This window comes from Chrysochloris asiatica, unplaced genomic scaffold (assembly GCF_000296735.1).
Source record: "Chrysochloris asiatica unplaced genomic scaffold, ChrAsi1.0 scaffold00323, whole genome shotgun sequence".
Classification (NCBI taxonomy): domain Eukaryota; kingdom Metazoa; phylum Chordata; class Mammalia; order Afrosoricida; family Chrysochloridae; genus Chrysochloris; species Chrysochloris asiatica.
The window spans coordinates 899,731-921,209 of NW_006408841.1; the positions used below are offsets into that span (position 1 = coordinate 899,731).

At 44.0% G+C, this 21,479-nt stretch overlaps 1 protein-coding gene across 3 annotated transcripts in view; it reads left to right on the forward strand.

Moving 5' to 3' along the window:
- EPN2 (epsin 2) overlaps nucleotides 1-18,001 on the forward strand; it is an 86,423-nt gene extending 68,422 nt beyond the window's left edge. For all 3 annotated transcript variants that reach the window (XM_006875357.1, XM_006875355.1, XM_006875356.1), the window contains 4 exons: nucleotides 13,291-13,467; nucleotides 13,984-14,070; nucleotides 15,706-15,921; nucleotides 17,703-18,001. In XM_006875357.1, coding sequence (XP_006875419.1) covers nucleotides 13,291-13,467; nucleotides 13,984-14,070; nucleotides 15,706-15,921; nucleotides 17,703-18,001 — 779 coding nt within the window. The remainder of the gene's footprint in view (nucleotides 1-13,290; nucleotides 13,468-13,983; nucleotides 14,071-15,705; nucleotides 15,922-17,702) is intronic.
- Nucleotides 18,002-21,479: the final 3,478 nt, after the last annotated feature.

Here is a 21,479-nt window from a genome sequence, read left to right on the forward strand (position 1 = left end):
CACAGAACTTCCTTTAGGATGTTTTTCATAGCAGGGTTGACTTTGGCAAAATCCCTTAGCTTCTGCCTATCCTGGAATATTTTGATTACACCATCATATTTGATTGACAGCTTTGCTGTGTAGAGGATTCTTGGGTGGCATTTGGTGTTAAATTTTGTTGGCTAGGATTTTGTTGAGAACTTTCATATCTATGTTTATGAGTGAGGGATGGTGATGGTAGTGTGCCGTGGAGCCAGTTCTGACTCATAACCACCCTGTATAGGGTTTCCGAGGCTGTTACAGGAGCAGAAAGCCTCATCTTTCTCCTGCAAAACCACTGGTAGTATCGACCTGCTGACCTTGAAGTTAGTAGCCCAACTCATAACTACTACACTACCCGAGCTCCATGAGGGAGGGATATTAGTCTATAAGTTTCTTTCCTAGTGCTGTCTGTCCTTCCCTGGTTTTGATATGCGAGTTATGCTTGTTTCATAAAATGTAATAGGCAGTTTTCCATCCTTTTCTATGTTCTGGAATAATTTGAGTAGAATTGGTGACAGCTCTTCCCCAAACAAATATTTGGTAAAACTCACCAGTGAAGCCATCTGGACCTGTACTTTTTTTGGTTGGGAGTTCTTTGATGACCTGATCAATTTCTTCTTTTATTATAAGTCTGTTCAAGTTTTCTGCTTCATTCTATGTATGTTTAGGTGGGTTGTGCTCTGTAAAAATGTATCCGTCTCCTCTAGATTTTCATATTTTTACAGTACAGCTCTTCATAACATTCTGTTATTCTTTTTATTTCTGTTGGTTCTGTTGTGACATCACCCATGTGGTTTCTTATGCGTGTTATTTGTGTCTTTTCTCTTTTGTTAAGTTTGCTAATGGTTAGTTAATTTTATTAATCCATTTGAAGTACTAGCCTCTTATTCTGTTGATTCTTTTTATAGCTTTTCTGTTTTCTATCTTGTTTATTTCTGCTCTAATCTTTATTATTTCTTTTCTTCTGGTGACTGTAGGTTTACTTTCTATTTGTTGAAGATGTTGTACTAATGTGTTCATTTTGGTGCTTCTTTTTGGATGTGTGAATGTATTGCAATAAACTGTCCTCTCAGCACCACTTTTGCTGTGTCCCATTGATTTGGGTATGTTGTGTTTTCATTCTCATTTGTTTCCAGGAACTTTGTGAATTCATCTTTTATTTATTTTACTACCCAGTAGCTTTTCAACAGGATATTATTCAGTTTCCATGTATTTGACTTTTGTTTCCTTGGTCTTCCTATTGCTGATTTCTAATTTTTTAACATTGTGATCTGATAAGATGCTTTGTAGTATTTTGATGTTTGTAAATTTATGGAGGCTTGTTTTGTGGCCTAACACATGGTCTGTCCTGGAGAATGTTCCATGTGCATTGGAAAACAATGTGTGTTGTGCCGTTGTAGGGTTTAATGCTCTGTACACATTTATGAGGTCCAGTTGGCTGATTGTGTTGTTGAGTTGTTCTGTGTCTTTGTCGAGTTTCTCCTGGATGTTCTATCCTTTTTTTGAAAGTGTTGTGTTAAAATCTTCCACTATTATTGCAAATTTGTCTGTTTACTTCTTCAAGTCTATTACAGTTTACTTTATGTATTTTGGAGCTCTTGCACTGGGAGCATAGATATTTGTTATAAAATAATATCCTTCTTTATCTGTTGTGCTGTTTTTTGCCTTAAATTGTATTTTATCACAGGTTTGTATTGTCACTCCTGCTCATTTTTTATTGCAATCAGTTTGGTATAGTTTTTCTATCCTTTAACTTTTCATCTATTTTTGTCATTGTGTATAAGGTGTCTCTTGCAGACAGCAGACTGAAGGATCTTGTTTTTTTACCCTTCTGCCACTCTCTGTCTCTTAACTGGTACATTTAATCCATTGTCATTCAGTGTCATTATCGATAGGTGTGAATTAATTGCTGTCCTTATGTTTGTTTTGTGGTGCTGGTTTCTTTGTTCTGTGCTGAGTTCATGTTTTTTGTGTTCATTCTTGTCAGTTTCTTCATAGTTTTAATGTTTCCATGTTCTTCTTGGATTTTCATTTTCTTGATATATTGGAAAGTATTCATTTTCTTTGATGTTACCCTGTATTAACTCTTTCTTGAATTTAAAAGTCTATTTTATCCTGAAATGTACCTGACTTCCTCATCACCTGGATCTCTGTTCCAATAGTTTCCCCTTCTTTCACATTGTAATTATTTTGATCTTAGACTGACCTCCCAGATCCTGTAAATGCGTTTTTGTAGTTCTGGTCTGTTCTGGACCTTTCTATCTGTTGATTGAGTTTCGGATGGTGCTGCCATATATATCAGTCTCTGGTTGTTTGTTCTTGTTGGTTCTCAGTCCAAAGAACTCCCTTTAGGATGTTTTGCAGTGTTGAGTTGGCTTTGGCAAAGTCCCTTAGCTTTTGTTTATCCTGGAATGTTGATACTACATGCTCATATAGCTTAGTGGTTACAAGTTGGGATGCTGACCTCAAGGGCAGCATTTCTAAACTACCAGCGGTTCTGTGGGGGGAAAATGAGTCTATCTGCTCACATAAAGATTTACAGCCTCGGAAACCCTATGCACGGTCGCTATGAGTCAGAACTGACTCCATGGCATGTAACCACCATCATTTGGTTAGCAGCTCTGCTGGGTAGATAATTCTTGGTTGGCAGTTGTGTTCCTTCAGGGTTTTATATATGTCTCCCCATTGCCTTCTTGCCTGCATCATTTCTGCTGACAGATCAGAGCTTAATCTTGTTTGCTTGCCTTTGTAACACTTCTCTTTTCCCCCTTCTCTTTTCAGTATTCTCTCCTTGTCTTTGATTTTGGATAGCTTGATTATGATATGTCTTGGTGATATTTTGGGGGGTTCTATCCTTCCTCAGGTTCATTGAGCTTCTTAAATGCTTATCTTTTCACTTTTCAGAATGTTAGGAATTTTTTCTTCCAGTAGCTCTTCAACTATCTCCTCTGTGGACTTGTGTGATTCTTCTTGTTCTGGAATGCTGATAATTCTTAAGTTATTCCTCTTCATGTTGTCCAACATGAATCTTAGGCCGCCTTCAGATTTTTAAGTCTTTTTTTTCTGCTTGCTTTTCTATCTTAGTAGTGTTGAGAGATTTATCTTCTAGCTCACTAGTTCTGGCTTCTATCTCTTCAAGTCTACTCCTTTGCCCTTTCAGTGTTTTGTCCATTTCTGATAATCTATTATTAATCATTTGGACATCTTTCTGTAGGTTTTTAATTGTTTCCAATGTTGTATGTATCTTATTTGATTGTTCCTGTAGCACTTTCCTGACTTCTGCCTTGTTTTTCTCAACCCCTCTGTGGAGCATTTGGTTATGTCTCAGTATCATTCTCCAGAATTCCTTCTCAATCAGTTCTAAAGCCTGTCCTCCTTCCAGTGTGAAGTCTAGGTCTTCCTTCAACTCAGTTGTTTAAACTACTCTTATCTTAAGGAGCTCTGGTAGCATAGTGGTTACGAATCGGGCTGCTAGTGTTACGATCAGCAGTTTGAAACTACCAGCTGTCCACAGGAGAAAGATGAGGATTTCTACTCCCGTAAAGTTTTACAGCCTCGGAAACCCTGTACAGGGTCGCTATGAGTCGGAACTGACTTCACGACACATAACAGCAACAACTATTGTTTCTGGACGTTTGTTGATATTTTCAGTTGTTTCTTGGGCATTTTGAACAATTAGATATATTTTCAATAATTAGATATTTGTATGCTGGTGCGTTAGTAAGCTTTCTGATTGCCTCCAGGTAAATGTGATCTCGAGATGGGCTTCCATTTTCACTTTTCTTATTACTCAACTCAGAGTAACTGTAGCAAATGTTGGCTATCTATCTGGTATATCACAGCTGGTATTGGCTCTTGCCCAGATGGTGGGATTTTATAGAGTGTGATTGTAGCTTTGCTGTTTGCCTGCAATTGCTATCTATTCTTGGGTAACATAGTGAAAGAGCTCCCCAAAAAAGAAAAGAACAACAGCAAAAAAAGATTGGACACTACAGTTTGCAATAGAAAAAATAAAGAGAAGAACACCTGTAGCAAAATATGAGTATGACTTTAACTCCCTTCTCTCAACTTCTTGCCTTCAAGGCTGTCTGAGAAATTTCAAGATGTTACCACTGCTCATTATGACTTAACTCAAGATTCATTTTTGGCCTCTTTCCTTTTTTGTTTGTGTATCTCCCCCTCCACAGCCATCCTTGAATTTTTCTTAGTGAGAAACAGCTGAATTCTGGCTCAAAGCATTCTGGGAGGTCATACCATTTTAAACAGTTCCTGTTGACTCCGCCCCCATCCTCAGTTCTGGGCCCAGTTGTCTTTGCTGACTAGATCCATGCGCATGCTCAGTAGAACCCTCTGGATTTCTTTTGGGGGGGGTGGGGGGTTGTCCACTAACTTGTTCTGGCACCTCCTCTAGTCACAAGTGGAGGTGCACAGACAGCCAGAGACAAATGAACAGAAAAAAAATGTTGAGACCTCTGCAGTAGGAGCACTCCTCTGATTCCTGCACCTGCTCTGTCACACCCAAGATGGTCACTCAGGGACAGCAGCTGCAGATCAGAAAACACCACCTTTCTAACTTCTGCTACAAACTTCATTAGCAGTAAGTCTTTGATTCCTTTCAATATCCCTTTACATGTAGTTGAGAGTTCTGGGACTTACCCCTGTCCCTGCTTTGTTCAGTATTCTGTGTTATTACTGGCAGAGGTGTGCACTTTGCTTCTCCCTAATCCACCATTCTCCTTCAAAGATTTAAAAACCTTAGAAACCCTATACAGGGTACCCTACGAGTTGGAACTGATTCAACCTCATAACAGTACCAACAGAATAACTTGTGTGAATGAAAGGCAGTATGCAATAAGGGGGAACCTCAGTACAAAATGATTAGGGCAAAGGAAGACTATAGGAGTAGCACAGGAATTAAAGGCAACAAAGGTAAATACTTTGATACACCCAGTCCTGCCACAAGTTATAACCATAATCTATAAGAAGATACAAAGGAGCTGTGGTAGCGTAGTGGTTATGATTTGGGCTGTTAAGCTCAAGGTCAGCAGTTTGAAACTACCAGCCATTCCGTGGAATAAACATGAGGCTTTCTGCTCCTGTAAAGATTTACAGAAACCCTACGCAGGGTCACTGTGAGTCGGAATCGACTCTACAGCACACCACCACCACTATCAGATACATGAAACCTACTCAAACCAAGCAAAGGTGGGAAGGTGAACAGAAATAATCCCATGAATACATGAGTATATAGTTTTACAGAATATTTCTACATAAGTATCTAAATGTACTGTAAATATATGTTTGAATATATAGTATTTGTTGCTGTACATGCTATTGTGTCAGTGCTCTGTATAGAGTTTCTGAGGCTGTAAATCTTTACAAGAGCAGAAAGCCTCATCTTTCTCCCACAGAATACCTGGTAGTTTCGAACTGCTGTCCTTGGGGTTAGTAGCTGGACTTGTAACCACTATGCTACCAGAGCTCCTTGGATCTAGTATAAATGGGACAAATTTTTGAAAACTTACTATCCATAACCAAACACCTTGAGGGAATAAGTCACTGGGCCTGGGGTTTCAGAGCCGTAGTCTCAGAAGACAACAAGGTCAGTTAGCACTAACACAGTCAACAAAGACAAGGTCTTACATCCTATGTTGAGTAGTGACTAGTGTTTTAAAAGCTTGTGAGCAACCACCTAAGTTCCGAGTATTCTGTCCCTACCCAGAGCAAATAAGAGTAAAGAAAATCAAAGGTGCAAGGAAATAATTAAGTCAGTTGGACCAGTGAACCATGTAATCCTCAGCTTCAACAACCCGCAGGCCAGAAAAACTAGACCGCTCTGATAAGGATCACAATAAATGATGCTGGATATCGTTGTTGTTAGGAACCAACAAGTTAGTTCCAACTTATAAAAACCCTATGCACAACAGAACAAAACTGCCTCAAACTTGTTGATATGTTAGAGCCCAGTGTTGCTGCCACAGTGTCAGTCCATATTGTTGGGGATCTTCCTGTTATTGTTAACACTCTACTTTACCAAGCATGATGTCCTTCTCCAGAAACGTGTCCCTCCTAATAACATGTTAAAATTACATGAAATAAAGTCTTGCCATCCTTACTGCTAAGGTACATTCAAATGTCAGTGGTGATGGTGGTGGCTGTGTGCCGTGGAGTCAGTTCCGACTCATAGCGATCCTGTACAGGGTTTCCGAGGCTGTAAATCTTTATGGGAGCAGAACGCCTCATCTTTCGCCCGTGGAACAGCTGGTAGTTTCGAACTGCTGACCTTACGGTTCGCAGCCCGATTTGTAACCACTACGCTACCAGAGCTCCCACATTCTGTCAGTACTTTTTCCAAAGCAGATTTGTTTGTTCTTCTGGCAGTCCATGGCACTTTTAATATTCTTCTCCTATACCATAATTCATGGAGTCCTGGTGTGGCGCTGTGGATTAATGCACCAGACTGCAAAGCTGTTTGAACTGCAATGCTGGTAGTTCAAGCTCATCAGCTGCTTCTCGGAAATCCTACACAGGGTCTCTCTGGGTCAGAACTGACTTGACGGCACTTAACAACAACACCATAATTCAGATGCATCAATTCTTTTACAGTCTGTCTTTGTCCAACATAGGCATTGAAATTAACATGGTTTGGGTCAGGTGTACCTTAGTCCTTCTCGTATTAACACTTTAAAGAGATTTTGTGAGGCAGAGTTGTCTAATGCAATACGTCATTTAATTTCTTGACTGCAGCTTCTATGACTGTTGATTGTGGATTCAAGCAAATTGAAGTCTTTGACAATGTCAATCTTTTCTCCATTTATATGGATGTCATTGATTGATCCAGTTGTGAGGATTTTCATTTTCTTTGTATTGAGGTGCAATTTATACTGAAGGCTATAGTCTTGTCTTCATCAGTAAGTATTTTAAGTCTTCTTTGCTTTTAGCAAGTAAGGTTGTGTCATCTGCATATCAAGCTGTTAATGGATTTTCATCCAATCCTGATGCCATGTTTTTCTTCATAAAATCCAGCTTCTAGGATTATTTGATCTGCATACAGATTAAATAAGTAAGTATGGTGAAAGGATACAACCCTGGCACACACCTTTTCTGATTTTAAACCATCCATTATCCCCTTGTTCTGTTCCACAGACTACCTCTTGGTCTATGTAAAGAAAGGTTCCTCATAAGCACAATTAAGTGTTCTGGAATACCCATTCATTACAATATTGTCTATAGTTGGTTATGATTCATACAATCAATTGTTTTTGTGCAGTCAATACAGTATAATTAAACATCTTTTTGGTATTCTCTACTTTCAGTCAAGATCCATGTGATGGCAACAATGACAGCTATCACTTGTCTTTTGAGTCCGGCTTGACTTTCTGGCAGTTGATAATACTTTTGTAACTGTATTTGAGTTACCTTCAGCAAAATTTTACTTGCATGTGATTTTAATGAGAATGTTCAGTGACTTCTACATTTCATTGGGTCACCTTTCATTGGAATGGTCACAAATATGGATTCCTGACAGTCTGTTGACTAAGTAGTTGTCTTCCAGATTTCTTGACAAAGATGAATGAGCTCCTCCAGTGCTACATCAGTTTGTTGAAACATTTCAGTTTATATTCTATCAATTCCCAGAGTCTTGTTTTTTTGCCAGTGCCTTCAGTGCCATTGGTTATCAATTGTAGGGGGGACCTCTTGAAATAATTGACTATTGACCAAATTCTTTTTGGTACAGTGACACTGTTCCTTCCATTTTCTTATGATATTTCTAGTGTCATTCAATATTTTACCCAGTGTTGCAAATTTTGAGGTTTGAGTTTTTTCTTTAGTTCTTTTAGCTTGAGAAGTGCTGAGCATGTTCTTCCCTTTTGGTTTTCTAACCCCAGGTCTTTGCATATTTTATTACTATACTTTGTTTTCTGAAGCTGCCCTTTGCAAATGCCATTCAACTCATATTCCTTTATTTCTTCCATTAATTAAAGCTTCTCTATCCTCGAGAGCAAGTTTCAGAGTCCGCTTTTGTCTTTTTCCCCTATCTTTTTAATAACCTATTGCTTTCTTCCATGATGTCATCCCACAATTTTTCTGGTCTTTGCTCATCAAATCCATTATTGAGATTGTCTGTAAATTTAAATGGAATATGCTCAAGGTAATATTTTGGCACCCAAGGACTTGTTTTCAGTTTCTTCAGCTTCAGCCTGAACTTGCATGTGAGTTAATCGATGGTCTGTTTCACAGTAGAACACTGGCATTGTTTTGGATGATGATAATGAATTTTTTCATCGTCTCTTCCCACAGGTGTAATCAGTTTGATTCCTGTGTATTCCATCTGGTGAGGTCCAGGTGTACAGTCACCTTTTATATTGTTAAAGCAAGATCTTTCTGTGAAGAAGTCATTGGTCTTGCAGAGTTCTATCATACCTTCAGCATGGTTTTTATCACCCAGGCTGTGTTTTTCAACTAAGTATCCATCTTCTTTGTTTCCAACTTTTGCATTCCAGTCACCAGCAATTATCAGTTCATCTTGATTGTGCATGTTTGACAAATTTCGACTGAAGAAATTGATATAATTCTTCAGTTTCATCATCACTGGCTTTAGTGGTTGGTGTGTAAATTTGAATAATAGTGGTATTAAGTAGTCTTTTTTATGTTGTTAAGTGCCATCGAGTCGGTTCCAACCCATAGTGACCCTAAACAGGGTTTGAGGCTGTAAGTCTCTACGGGAGCAGAAAGCCTCATCTTTCTCCCACGGAACAGCTGGTAGTTTTGAACTGCTGACCTTTCGGTTCGCAGCCCGATTCGTAACCACTACGCTACCGGAGCTCCTTGTCTTTCTTATAGACGTATGGATATTATCTTAATCACAGACAGCATTGTTCTTCATAATAGATCTTGGAATACTCTCTTTGATGAAAAATGAGACAGCCTTAGCAAATTGTGATTGTCTGATTCAAAATAGCTAATGGATCTATTTCCGTTTATTATAGCTCGCAAATACATGTTGTTTAGGTGCCATCTAGTCAATACCGACTCATAGCGACCTTATGCACAGCAGAACAAAACACTCCCCTATCCTGGGCCAACCTCACTACTGTTGCCACGTTTGAGTCCATCAATGCTGCCACTTGGCCAATCCATCTCATTGGGGGTCTTCCTCTTTTTCTCTGACCCTCCACCTTACCAAACATGATATCCTTCTCCAGCGACTGGTCCCTCCTGACAATATGTCCAAAGTATGAGAGATCTGTTGGTTCTTTTGGCAGCCCGTGGCACTTTTACTATTCTGCTCCAACTCCATAACTTAAAAGCATCAGTTCTTCTACGGTCTTCCTTGTTCAGAATCCAGCTTTTGCATGCATATGAGGTTATTGAAAATACCATGGCTTGGGTCAGGCGCACCTTAGTCCTCAAGCTGACATCTTCGCTCTTCAATACTTTAAAAAGGTCTTGTGCAGCAGATTTGCCTAATGCAATATGTCGTCTGATTTCTTGACTGCTGCTTCCATGAGTGTTGATAGTTGATTAAAGAAGAATGAAGTCCTTGTCAACTTCAATCTTTTCTCCATTGATAAGAATGTTGCTTATTGGTCCAGTGGTGAGGATGTTTGAGATATAATCCATACCGAAGGCTGTGCTCTTTCATCTTCATTGGTAAATGTTTTAAGTCCTCTTCCCTTTCAGCAGGCAAGGTTGTATCACCTGCGTATCGCAGGTTGTTAACAAAATCTTCCTCCAATCCTGATGCCATATTTTTCTTCATATAACCCAGCTTCTCGGATTATTTGCTCAGCATACAGGTTGAATAAGCATGGTGAAATATGTGGGATAATTATATTTATATATTCCATTTCATTTTTCAACTTCTAACTTTGCTAGATTCATACTTGCACATTCATTTTCCACTTATTAATAAATGTTTTCAACTGTTTGTTCTCATTTTGAGGTGTGCCACATTCAGCAAATGAAAGTCCGAAAGCTTAACTCCATCCTTGTCTTTAAGGTCAACTCTACTTTGCAGAGGCAGCTCTTCCCCAGTCTTATTTTGCATGCCTTCCAGCCTGAGGGGCTCATCATCTGACACTGTATCTGACAATGTTCGGCTACTGTTCATTCAGAAGTGGTCAGCTTTTTCTTCTTTCTAGTCTATCATAGTCTGGAAGTCCTACAGAAACCTGTCTACCATGGATGATCCTGCTGGTATTTAAAAACCAATGGAGGGAACACATGAGCAGGCATATAAGCTTTCTGACGATCACATTGTTCTACTGGTGATTGAAAGAGGGGAAAAGGCAACAATGGAAATGGACTGAGTTCAACCATATTCCATTGACTCCCATTGACCTGGAAATGAGAGAGAGAAGAGGAAGGGCGGGTTGGTCCAAACTGTGGTGAGACTTGGGGACACTTGAGCCCATGGACAAGGACATAGCCACAGAAAGCTAGAGCATCCCGCTGATAAGAAGTTAAGGGGATGGATCTTGGCTGAAAGCAGAGAATATCAGAAAGATGTTTACCTTTGCTTTATTGACTACTCAAAGGCTTTCGATTGTGTGAATCATGACAAGCTATCAACAATATTGCTAAGTATGAGTATTCCTGAACACTTAATTGTGCTCATGAGGAATCTGTACCTGGACCAAGAGGCATTTGTTCGAACAGAACATGGAAACACTGAATGGTTTAACATTAAGAAAGGTGTGCAACAGGGTTGTATTCTTTCACCATATTTATTCAACCTGTATGCTGAGCAAATTATCTCAGAGTCGGGGTTATATGAAGAAAATGGTACAGCCTTGCTTCCTGAAAGTGAAGAAGACTTAAAATATTTACTGATGAAGATCAAAGAGCACAGCGGTTGGTATGAATTGCATCTCAATGTAAAGAAAACAAACATCCTCACCACTGGACCAATAAACAACATTCTTATCAACAGAGAAAAGATTGAAATTGTCAAGGACGTCTATTCTTCTTGGATCAACCAACTATCAACACTCATGGAAGTAGCAGTCAAGAAATCAAAGGACGTATTGTATTAGGCAAATCTGCTGCACAAGACCTTTTTAAAGTGTTGAAGAACAAAGATGTCAGCTTGAGGACTAAGGTGAGCCTGACCCAAGCTCTGGTATTTTCACTAACCTCATATGGATGTGAAAGCTGGACAGTGAATAAGGAAGACCTTAGAAGAATTGATGCTTTTGAGTTATGATATTGGAGGAGAATAGTGAAAGTGCCACAGGCTGCCAAAAGAACCAACAGATCTGTGTTGGAAGAAGTGCTGCCAGAGTGCTCCTTGGAGGCCAGCATGGCCAAACTTCGTCTCTCATACTTCAGACATATTGTCAGGAGGGACCAGTCGCTGGAGAAAGATACCATGTTTGGTAAGGTGGAAGGTCAGAGAAAAATCGGAAGACCCCCAACGACATGGATTGGCAAAGTGGCAGCATCAGTGGGCTCAAGCATAGCAACAATAGTGAGGTTTGCCCAGGATTGGACAGTGTTTGGTTCTGCTGTGCGTAAGGTCACTATGAGTAGGTTCTGACTAGATGACACCTAACAACAACAACAACATCCAACCATCTAAGCTTTATCCCTGGACAAATGCTAACCATTAAATATGGTTGGCTGCTCTAGGGCTGCAGCTCCCTGGTGTTATTGCTCACCTCAACGTCTATTGTATTGCTAAATATTGAGCCACAGGGGTTCTTCAAGGCCCTGGTAGAAAGACAAAAAAACACAGACTGTGAAGGAAAATATTGTTAAGTTTTACTAACATTCCAATTAAGAACTTCTCTCTGCCTTAAAGACAAAAGGAGAATGATAAATTCAGGCCACAGGTTGGGAGAAATGTAACCCAGTAAAAGGACCAGAATTGGTAATATGTAAGGAATCTCTAAACCTGAAGAATTTATGAAAGACTCCAACAGACACTATAGAAAAAATGAATGACTGGGAAAAGACACAAAGAGTTACTATGGGGCCAGGAAATGGAAATCACAACCTTTGACACCCTGTTGGGGCCATGGTTAAAGCTGTCTTTCCCCCACTGAAAGGGTAGCTGTTGGAAGCCACTAGCCATTCTCTGGGGCAAAGATTTGGTAGTCTGCTTCTGTAAAGATGTACAGCTCTGAAAGCTGTGTCATGTCGTAATAAGGATTTCTGTGAGTTGGAATTGACTTGGTGACAGTGGGGGTTGGTTTGCTTTGGATTGGCACAGTTGAAAAAGTAAGAGAACACTAAACATTCATGAATTTATGAAGTGACTCGAGCAACAGAAGTTCCCCCACTGAAGTAAGAGTGTCAGTTGGTAAAACCACTTTAGAAATCACTGTGGCATCAATTGGGAAAAATGAAGGTGCTGGTGACAGCATTTCCCTTGTGTCTCAGGGGATGTGAAGAAGAGCAAGTGGGGGAGAAAGAATGCCCTTGTCCTGCAACACAGTAATCTGTTGTGATTTTTTTAAATAGACGAATACCATGAATGAAGGAGAAGCAGGATGCACTAACATAGAATTTGTAGAGGTTAGGATAGAGGTGTCACCAGAGAGGCGCCTTCAAGCAATGGCTTAGTAATGGCTTCAGTTTTTATAGTGCTCTGGGTAGGCCCAGGGTTCTTCTTGTTACAAGTACAGTAGCAGATGCAGATGCATTTCCACAGACCTGAAGTGAGAGTCTTATTTCCAGGGATGTCCTTAGTGCATTAAATGTCCTTAGTGCATTAAATGAATTCAGGTGTTCTCTCTCTGCCTTAATCGAAAAAGCCCATTGTGACCCACTACATGGATTTTGTCAGTCACAATTTGAAAATGTTGTATGGCTTATGCTGAGTGTGCTGAGTACATGCATGTTTGTCTTACTTCTCTTCATTTGGGACTTACTCCTCTTCTTTACACACCTGCCAGAAAGAAGCCACTCCCAGCTTTCAAAGGAAGTGCAAGTGATGCTTGGGAAGCCCAGGCAGAGAATGTAGCATGGGCAGCCCGGCTTTTCCTGTTTGGGAAAAGCCTTCTTTAGCTACCTCACTGAAGTGGCATCTAGCTGAAGGGGTACAGGGGTTAGAAAGATGGTCTCTGAAGCCATGCCCCACTGACCCCTCATCAGTGGGGTTAAACCACACCGTCCTGGGAAGGAGGCCCCCTCACTGTCCAACTTGGGGCTTTACCTCTGTCCACACCTCTATAAAGCCCACAGCATCTTGTCCCTTCACTCATCGCAACTGCCTGCAACATTTTAGGGGCCCCTGTGAAACTTGGCCTGACCTTCCCACAGGTGCCAAGCCAGCAGCATCTGTCGATCCATGGGGAATTCCCACTGGAGCCAGCGCGCACCCGATCTCCAAGGGCTCAGACCCCTGGGCAGTTCCACAGCAGCCAACTCCAAGTGATAGGGCAAGATCCTCGGACACCTGGAGTGCAGCTTCAACCACCAAGCCTGTGTCCACCTCTGGTAAGATACCGATCCCAAACGTCCAAGTGTAGGAGCCTGGCCACTGTGGGCTGGTAAGAGCTCACAGGTCATCCTGCATATAGTACCAACCTGGGTGTGGGAAGAGCAGGCTTTGCTGGGCCCATAACCATCAGGCCTGTTCTGTACTCAGCACAGGGCAGACTAGCCTCAGGAATTTCCCAAAGACCTTACTATACAAGTTTTAGGGCCTTGTTCAGATGCCCTCCTTCATTTGGGGGCTGTGATGGAAACAGTGGTAGGAGTGTCCCACATTATGCACTGGGGACCATGTCTCTGGCCCCGGCCCTCCTGGTCCTCCCTGCCTGTAGATAATCCAGAGTTGGTCCTGCCTTTTCTGCTCCCTGGAATTTTCCCCGTGGGTTGGGATGGAGTTTATTGTCCTGACCCCTCCAACAGGACAAAGGCCCTCTGCCAACCAAACTGAGACTGTAGACTGTGGCACTGAAGCACAGAAGCCCCCTGACATGTCCCATCACTGTCTCTCATGTCCACCAGGGTCCTTTGATCTCTTCAGTAATCTGAATGGTACAAACAAAGATGACTTTTCTGAATTTGACAGCCTTCGAACTTCTAAAACAACAGGTATGCAAAGCTGGTGGTGATTTCTATAATCTTCTATGCTGATCAGCTTCATGTACTTCTGTGTGCTGATCTTGAGATCCGTAAGCTTCTAGTTGCAGGAAGTCCCACGGAAACCATGGAGGCTTTCTGTAGTGGCTTCTCTGTTGGGCCCGTGCTTCATCTTCCAGTCACCTGCATCTTGGGCTACTTTCCTCTAACCATATCATCAGGTCAGCATAGTCATGGGACAGGTGCCTGCCTGCGTGGCACACTTCCTTCTTGGGGTCTGACTTCGTTTCAGCTTTCTATTTCCTAGAGATGCCTCTTTCTTTCAGACCTTTGGGTCCTCCAGGGTGGGGTTGCTGAGAGAATGGGATACCTTCTTTACCTGTCCTTGTGTGACTATGGGAACAGTGGAGGCCTCCTATCCATCCCTCCAGTGGTCTCCCTTCCTTCCTTTTCTCTAATTCTCTCCCACCTGCCCTTACCCCTTAACTGCCCCCCCCCCCCCCCCCTTGTTTTTGACTCCCCAGCTGCAGCCACAAGCTTGTGGTTTCAGGTACAAGCAGCCAGACCCCAGATCACCCCTCTGGTCTATTTTTCCAGCCCAGGGGCCCCAGGCACAGCTTAGAGAATTTACTGTTTCTTGGGGGTCTTTCCTTTGCAGTAAGATTTCCTGCATTGCCTTCACAGGCTCAAGGCTAGCCCAAGGGCCCTTTCCCGCCCCTCATACCTCTGCCTAAGGGCTGCTCAGCCATTGCTTCAGTGGCTTCTGCAGACTGACATGCTCTGTCCTCGGTTACAGGTGTACTCACAGTGTAATGTAGACAGTTTGGAAAATGAAACTCCTCTAGAACCCTACCACCTGAGCACAGTCTGCTTTCTTCATGTCACTTTGAGGGAGGACATTTTTAGGTTGAGTTCAGGTTTTGCTAATGTAAATAACGCTATGGTGAACATACTATTATTGCACATTTTACATTATTTCTTTAGTTTGGATTCCTAGAAATGGGATTACTGAGTGGGAGAGTCTGACCAAGAGTCCTAGTGTGATGCTGTGGGTTGATGTGCTGGATTGTAAGGTCAGCAGTTGAAGCTCACCAGCTACTCCTTGGAAACCCTATACGGGATCACTGTCAGTCAGAATCGACTCAAAGGCACTCACCACCACCATATTCCATCATGTTACAGCCTAGCAAAGCCATCATTCCCACCTCTCTCAGCACACCTTCTGCTGGCTGAATATTTACTTGGTTTTTACTAACAAGAAAATAATTTCATTGTAGAAAATTTCGAAAAAGCAAACATAAAAATATAAATTGCCTATGTCTTTGCATTTTGGGAGATTGTGCTATACATACTGTCTTGTAACCTGCTGTCTTCACTAATACTTCAGCTCCTTGGGAGCTGCGTTTTCACTGGCTGCACAGTGTCTGGTCACATAACCCGCCCCACCCCATGACTGGCAGCAGTATCTCCTGTTTGAGGCTGTAGGATCAGTCCTGCAATGCACAGCCATGTGGGGCAAACTGGGGATTGCAGGTTGGAGGACTGTTGTGTGTGACTGGGGTACAATGCATGTGGAGTGTGAATGTGATACCCTGATTCCTGAGCTCTTGTCCCCATGCTCATTGGGTATGTGTCATTGTCTTGCAGCTGAGTCTGTGGCCTGTCTGGCATCCCCAAACAATGGAACCACAAGCCCTGACCTCTTCAACTCTCAGCCCCTGAACACTGCTTCTAGCAAGTCCAGCAGTGCCCGGAAAACTCCTGAGTCCTTCCTAGGCCCCAATGCGGCTTTGGTGAATCTGGATTCACTGGTGACCAAGCCCACTCCACCAGTACAGTCCCTCAATCCCTTCCTGGCACCAGGTATGCACTCCCAAGGGTGTCCTTTGGTTTCTGATTTATTCTTCAGATCATCTCCTCTGTCTCTTTGATGAGGGGGCTGCCTCACAACTTGAAGAATGGATCTGCTAGGATGGGCTCAGAACTCCTCTCTCCAAGGCTGTGTGGGGGTGGAGATGAAGCCATTCTAAGCTAAGGGCAGAATGTGAGCTGCTTTCAGCAACAGCCCTTAGCCAAATAGGGGAGGAATGACTGTTAGAGGTGGGAAGAGCCAAGGTTTGTTATGCGCATTCACACCTTAAGTAGGGAAATGCAAGAAGTTCCACTCCTGGAACCCCACCCATTTGGTCTAAAGCTCAGCTCCACTCCTTTCAGAGCTTTGTTGTCTGCAAGATAAGCCTTGTTGTTGTTAAGTGCCGTCGAGTCGGTTCCGACCCATAGCGACCCTGTACAGGGTTTCCGAGGGTGTAAATCTTTACGGGAGTAGAAAGCCTCATCTTTCTCCCGCAGAGCAGCTGGTAGTTTCGAACCGCTGACCTTAAGGTCAGCAGCCCGATTCATAACCACTATGCTACCAGAGCTCCTAAGATAAGCCCTAGCCCCTGAATTTAGTGTCAGGCTGCTGACTCCTTTCATCAAACCTCAGTTGCAAAGAACAGGTTTTTCCTTACTTTCAGGTGTGTTCGCCTGTTCTGTTCTGTCTTGTCTAGATCCTTCCGCCTCCTTGTCCTGGGGAGCACTCACTCTTCTGTAAACCACAGTTCAGATGACTCCTTACTCTCCTAGCCCTCCTCCCTCCCCTCCAGATTCCCCAGCAGGGGCTTCAGAACTCACCCTGGGAGAGGAGGGTCTGAGCAGCTGGGGATGCACCTTTGGTGCTTTGGGTCTACAGAGCCATGGAACAGAGTCGTACTTGAAGCTCTTCCTAGAGTAGAGCTAGATGCAACCCAGAACCCCAAGTCAGCCTTGAGCCTGTCCCTGCCCAGGGCTGCTCCTGCCTCCTATGTCCAGTGACCAAGCGAGAGGTCCATCAGTAACCTGCCTGTTCGTGAACACCATCAGGGCCTCAGGCAGCTTTTCAGTCTGCAAACCACCCGAGGCCCTTTTGAGCCACAGCAATAATGTGGCAGCCCTGAGCTCAGGAAGCCTTGCTGGACCTCTAGGGCCACTGGATTGCCAAGGCCACACAGCCAGCTGCTCCTCTCTTAACGAGTCACTCTTCTCCCCTTTGGTCTCAGTTTACCTTTTTGTGGTTTTGACAAAGCCATGGTGAGGGGTACATGCACAAACTATTTCTGTGCCCTTGAGAACTGGAGCCATTCCCTGGTGTGGCTCACAGTGGCAGTGCTGCCTTGGGTGCCTTCCTAGGTGCTTAGATGGGCAGCTCTGGGTTTTGTCAGCATATTGATAGATAATTTGCTACATGGTGAAAGGCATTCTGAGGGGATGCAAACTCTAGAGACACTAGTTGGACAGGAGCCACTTACCAGCTCCTGGTTGTCACAGGGTGCAGCATTAGTAGAGGTTGTCACCAGCTGTTTGGTTGCTGGAGGAGGCGGCACAGGGGCCACATAGTGAGTACTGTCTCTTCAGGCATGTGACCCCAGCAAATCAGTGACTCCACCACAGCCAGGTCTCATCTCTGAGGGTGGTCATGCAACTGGTGGGCAATGTCTGCCATGGCATGGGCTCAGTGCCACCAGAGGCCCTGCAGGCACAGCAGGGAGGAGCTGGAAATATTGTCTGTGTAGGGGGCCATGTTGTCCTAATAATTCTGCCCACTGCCTGTTCTGCTCTCTCCCCAGGTCCAGCTACAGCCTCAGCCTCCATCAACCCCTTCCAGGTGAACCAGTCCCAACCACTAACACTGAATCAGCTTCGGGGGAGCCCGGTCCCAGGGGGCAGCACATCTTTTGGGCCCAGCCCAACTGTGGAGCCCCTGACAGTGACTTCCATGGCTCTTGCGACTCCACACCCAGGTCTGGGCAGCAGTGGTTCCTCCTTGACGCCATTGGGTCCTTCAGCAATGAACGTGGTGGGCAATGCAGGCATCTCCTCGTCAACAGCTCCAGCCTCCAACACCACCAACCCTTTCCTCCTCTAGTGTCCACACCTGGGAGTGCCTGAGTGTTGTCTGGAGTTTCTGGGCCTAAGGGAGCAAAGCAGGACCTCATGCTATGTGGACCATGCCTGAGCTCATGGACATTAGGGCATCCCAGTTCCAGTTATCCTCGCAGCCCAAACCTCCTTGAGCTGCAGTAGCTGGAGGTTCACACACCCTATTGGGTTTCATTGTCCCTGCAGGCTGCAGGCTGCCCAGTCCAAAGTGGACCTGCCTAAACCAGCAATTTGCTGCCTTCTCCCAAATACCCGCCCTGGGCTTCCTGAGGCCATTTGAGGAGGAAGAAAGTTGTCAGTGTTGCCAGTGTTGCCGAGCAACTTTTGGACCTTGCCCAGCAGAGGACCAGGGCTAGGTCCTCTGCCTAGGTGGTGCCTAGGTGGGCTGGGTGTAGATGGGAGGGGGCTTCCTGCTTGGAGACATGGATTCTTTGGGAGCGGTTGTGCATATTTGACTTTGACTCCTGTGTGAGTTAAAGTAGGCACAATCATTATGGGTCAACTCTTGAATTAAATCCACTAGAGCAAGCTTTAAAACTAATCTGAGCATAACCTTGCCTTGTGGCTATATGCTTGTATACGTTTGCACATATTTTGTTTAGTAGAGTTTCATATTTGAGTTTGCAGAATTATCTAATAGTCTTTTTTTGGCTAATATTTTTATAATGTGGTTCTTATTTAATTGTCTAGTTTTGATAGAATTTATCAGGTCTGGCTGAATTAGATATTGGCACATGTCATTTTACTGGTTTAATTCCTTTTATTTATGGTTTTAACACTTAAAATTTAAAAAGGAAACGTTTGGATAACAAAAAAAATGCCTTACGGATAAACTAGAACAAATTTTTGTGACTTTATAGGAAAAAATGAGAATTTGATTACACATAAAAGATGTTTATTTAAGAAAAAAAAAAAAAAAAAAAGACAACAGCAGCACACACACAAAACTTCCAGCCTCCAGTTGCCTTTTCCTTTCCTTAATTCCCTTTTTTGATGAATTACCAAATTGGTGGACATTAGCCTTTTTGGCTAGATTCTAAGAAAGAGGCTATTTTTTCTTACTGATATACTAACATCTAAAAGTTAGAGAGAAAAAAATTAATGTATGTTTGTGACCAGTTTTTATCAACTGACTCCTTTTTTATTAAAGGCCTGCACGGATTAACAAGGATTTCTGTTTACAATGGAATCTGAAATGAAAGGCACCTCTTTACCCCTGTGTGTTGGTCCATGCTCAGGTTAGAGTGGGTAGTGTGAATGTGACATCATCTTGGGCAGACAGCACTGCTCTGTCTCTGGGCCTGGGGACATCCCCAGACTGGGACCAGGTGAGGGGTCAGGTGGGCCCACCCACCTGTACACTCCAGATACATTTTGCTGACTTGAAACAATATATCTCTTGCTCTGTAGAGGAAGAAAAAAATCATGCTCACACAGGGTAGTTATTTAACAACCGTGCATCAATATCAATGCCCTGTCCCAGCCTCTTGCCTTCCTTACCTCACCAGCCAATATACAGTATTCAGCCACTTAATAAGACAAGGCTTGCATCTCCCCAGAAAAGGGCCACTCCCCATCCATGTGCATGGCCCACTTTAGCCTTGCTCCTTGAGGGAGAAGCAGCCCCCTTCCATGCCCTGTCATCAAGGATGGGGCACCCGTGAGCTTCAGAGCTGCCTCTGCTTGCTCAGGCCACCCTCCTGTCTCCTGTTTTAAAGCATGCACCACGTTAGCTCCTTGCCATCCCAGAGCTGCTTTGTTCAAGAACAAGCCATCTGTCTGTTCCTGGCTAGGGCAGTTGTTGGCACAGTAGGATGTGGGGCAGGAGTTGCCCTGGAAAGGTGTTCTCACCCGAGTGGTCCGTGGCTCAACTCAAGTTCTACTAAACTACTTAAGGCCAGCAATTCCATCTACCCGTTCACCCACTACAGCCCCCACACCCGGTCCTGGCACACACTGCCTACTCCCACTACACTGATGATGAAGCTGCCCGCCCAGCTGTCGTGTGCCCCGAAGAGCATGAATGGAGGGAGGGTCCCTCTAGAGGTCTCATAGCTGGTGACTGCCTTTGAGCTTGTATTGACTTGATATTTATTGTATAAATATAATTTATAATTTGTATCACAATGCGGTTTCTAGCTGTGTCCTTCCACCAACGTTCATTAATCCATGACGGATTGGAGTGGGTGGCGCACGGTGGCCTAACTAGCCTGGAAGCTGACTGGGTCCTCCTGCCCATGTGACCTTAGAATTTGGCTTCTGAATATCAGTGCTGGGGACAGAGGACAAAAGTGGGATGTACTCAGTGGGGAACCCTAGGACCATTGGTCTTCAGGGGTGTGACCAATGGAATTGTTGACCATAGTGCTTTCTTTCTTCCTGTACAAATGGTGGACTGGACATGACCACTTATGTTTTGGGCTAGTGTTCAGGGGCCTCTTGTGCTCACCTCCTATTTGGTGTCCATGCCACCGGCACTTGGGTTGTACAAATGGCCAGTTCTCTCAGACATGTGATCAGAGGACTGGTCAGCAGCTGAGGAGCAAAAACGTGTCCAGACATGGCTCATAGGGGTGATGTGGAGGCTAAGGCAGACAAGGTACAGGATGCACACTGACAACTGAAAATGGGTCTAACCATAGAAGTGACTAACTGCTGAGGAGTGGAGGCCAAGTTGTTGGCGGTTATCCACGTGGTGGTGGTGGTTACGAATCGGGCTGCAGTTCAAAACTGCCGCCTGTTCCACGGGAGAAAGATGAGGCTTTCTGCTCCCATAAACATTTACAGCCTCGGAAACCCTGTACAGGGTCGCTATGAGTCGGAACTGACTCCATGGCACATAACATTAACAAATCCATGTGGACAGTAATGTCACCAGCAGCTGGAGGCAAAGATGAGGCATAAGGCAGGCAGTCCAGCCTCTAAGTAGCAGTTATTGGTGTGGTATGATGGCCTGGGCTTCAGGGAATGTGGGGGCACATTCTGTCAGAAGAACATACAGTCTGCTTCTGGGCCCAGGTATACCAGGTACAATAGGAAAGATTACTCATACTGGGCTGCAGGACTCAAATCAGGACCCAGTAAGGGCCAGACCACTCCTAAATGGAGGGCATAGCATGAGCTCAAGTGTGCGCGGTGCACTGGGGCAGAGGCCTGAGCCGCATACACTGCTAGTGATGGCTTCAAGTACCCGGGTGGTGGCTGGTGTTCTCTAGGCTCTAAGTAAGGGCCTGCCATGAACCCAGGCCTGGTACTTGGTGGTTCCCTTTATACCTGCTGAGAGTGTTGTCCAGGCTGAAAGGAGCCTCACTGGTGGAGTGCAAGAAAACCCAGGCTTGGGGCTGAACCCCCCCCCTCAGAGTGACCGGGGACCTGCGTGTGGGCACAGCCACCTGATCCTGGGGCTATGGCAGATGGTCTGAGTATGGGCTATAGGGGCTCATCTCCATCCAGACAGAAAGTAG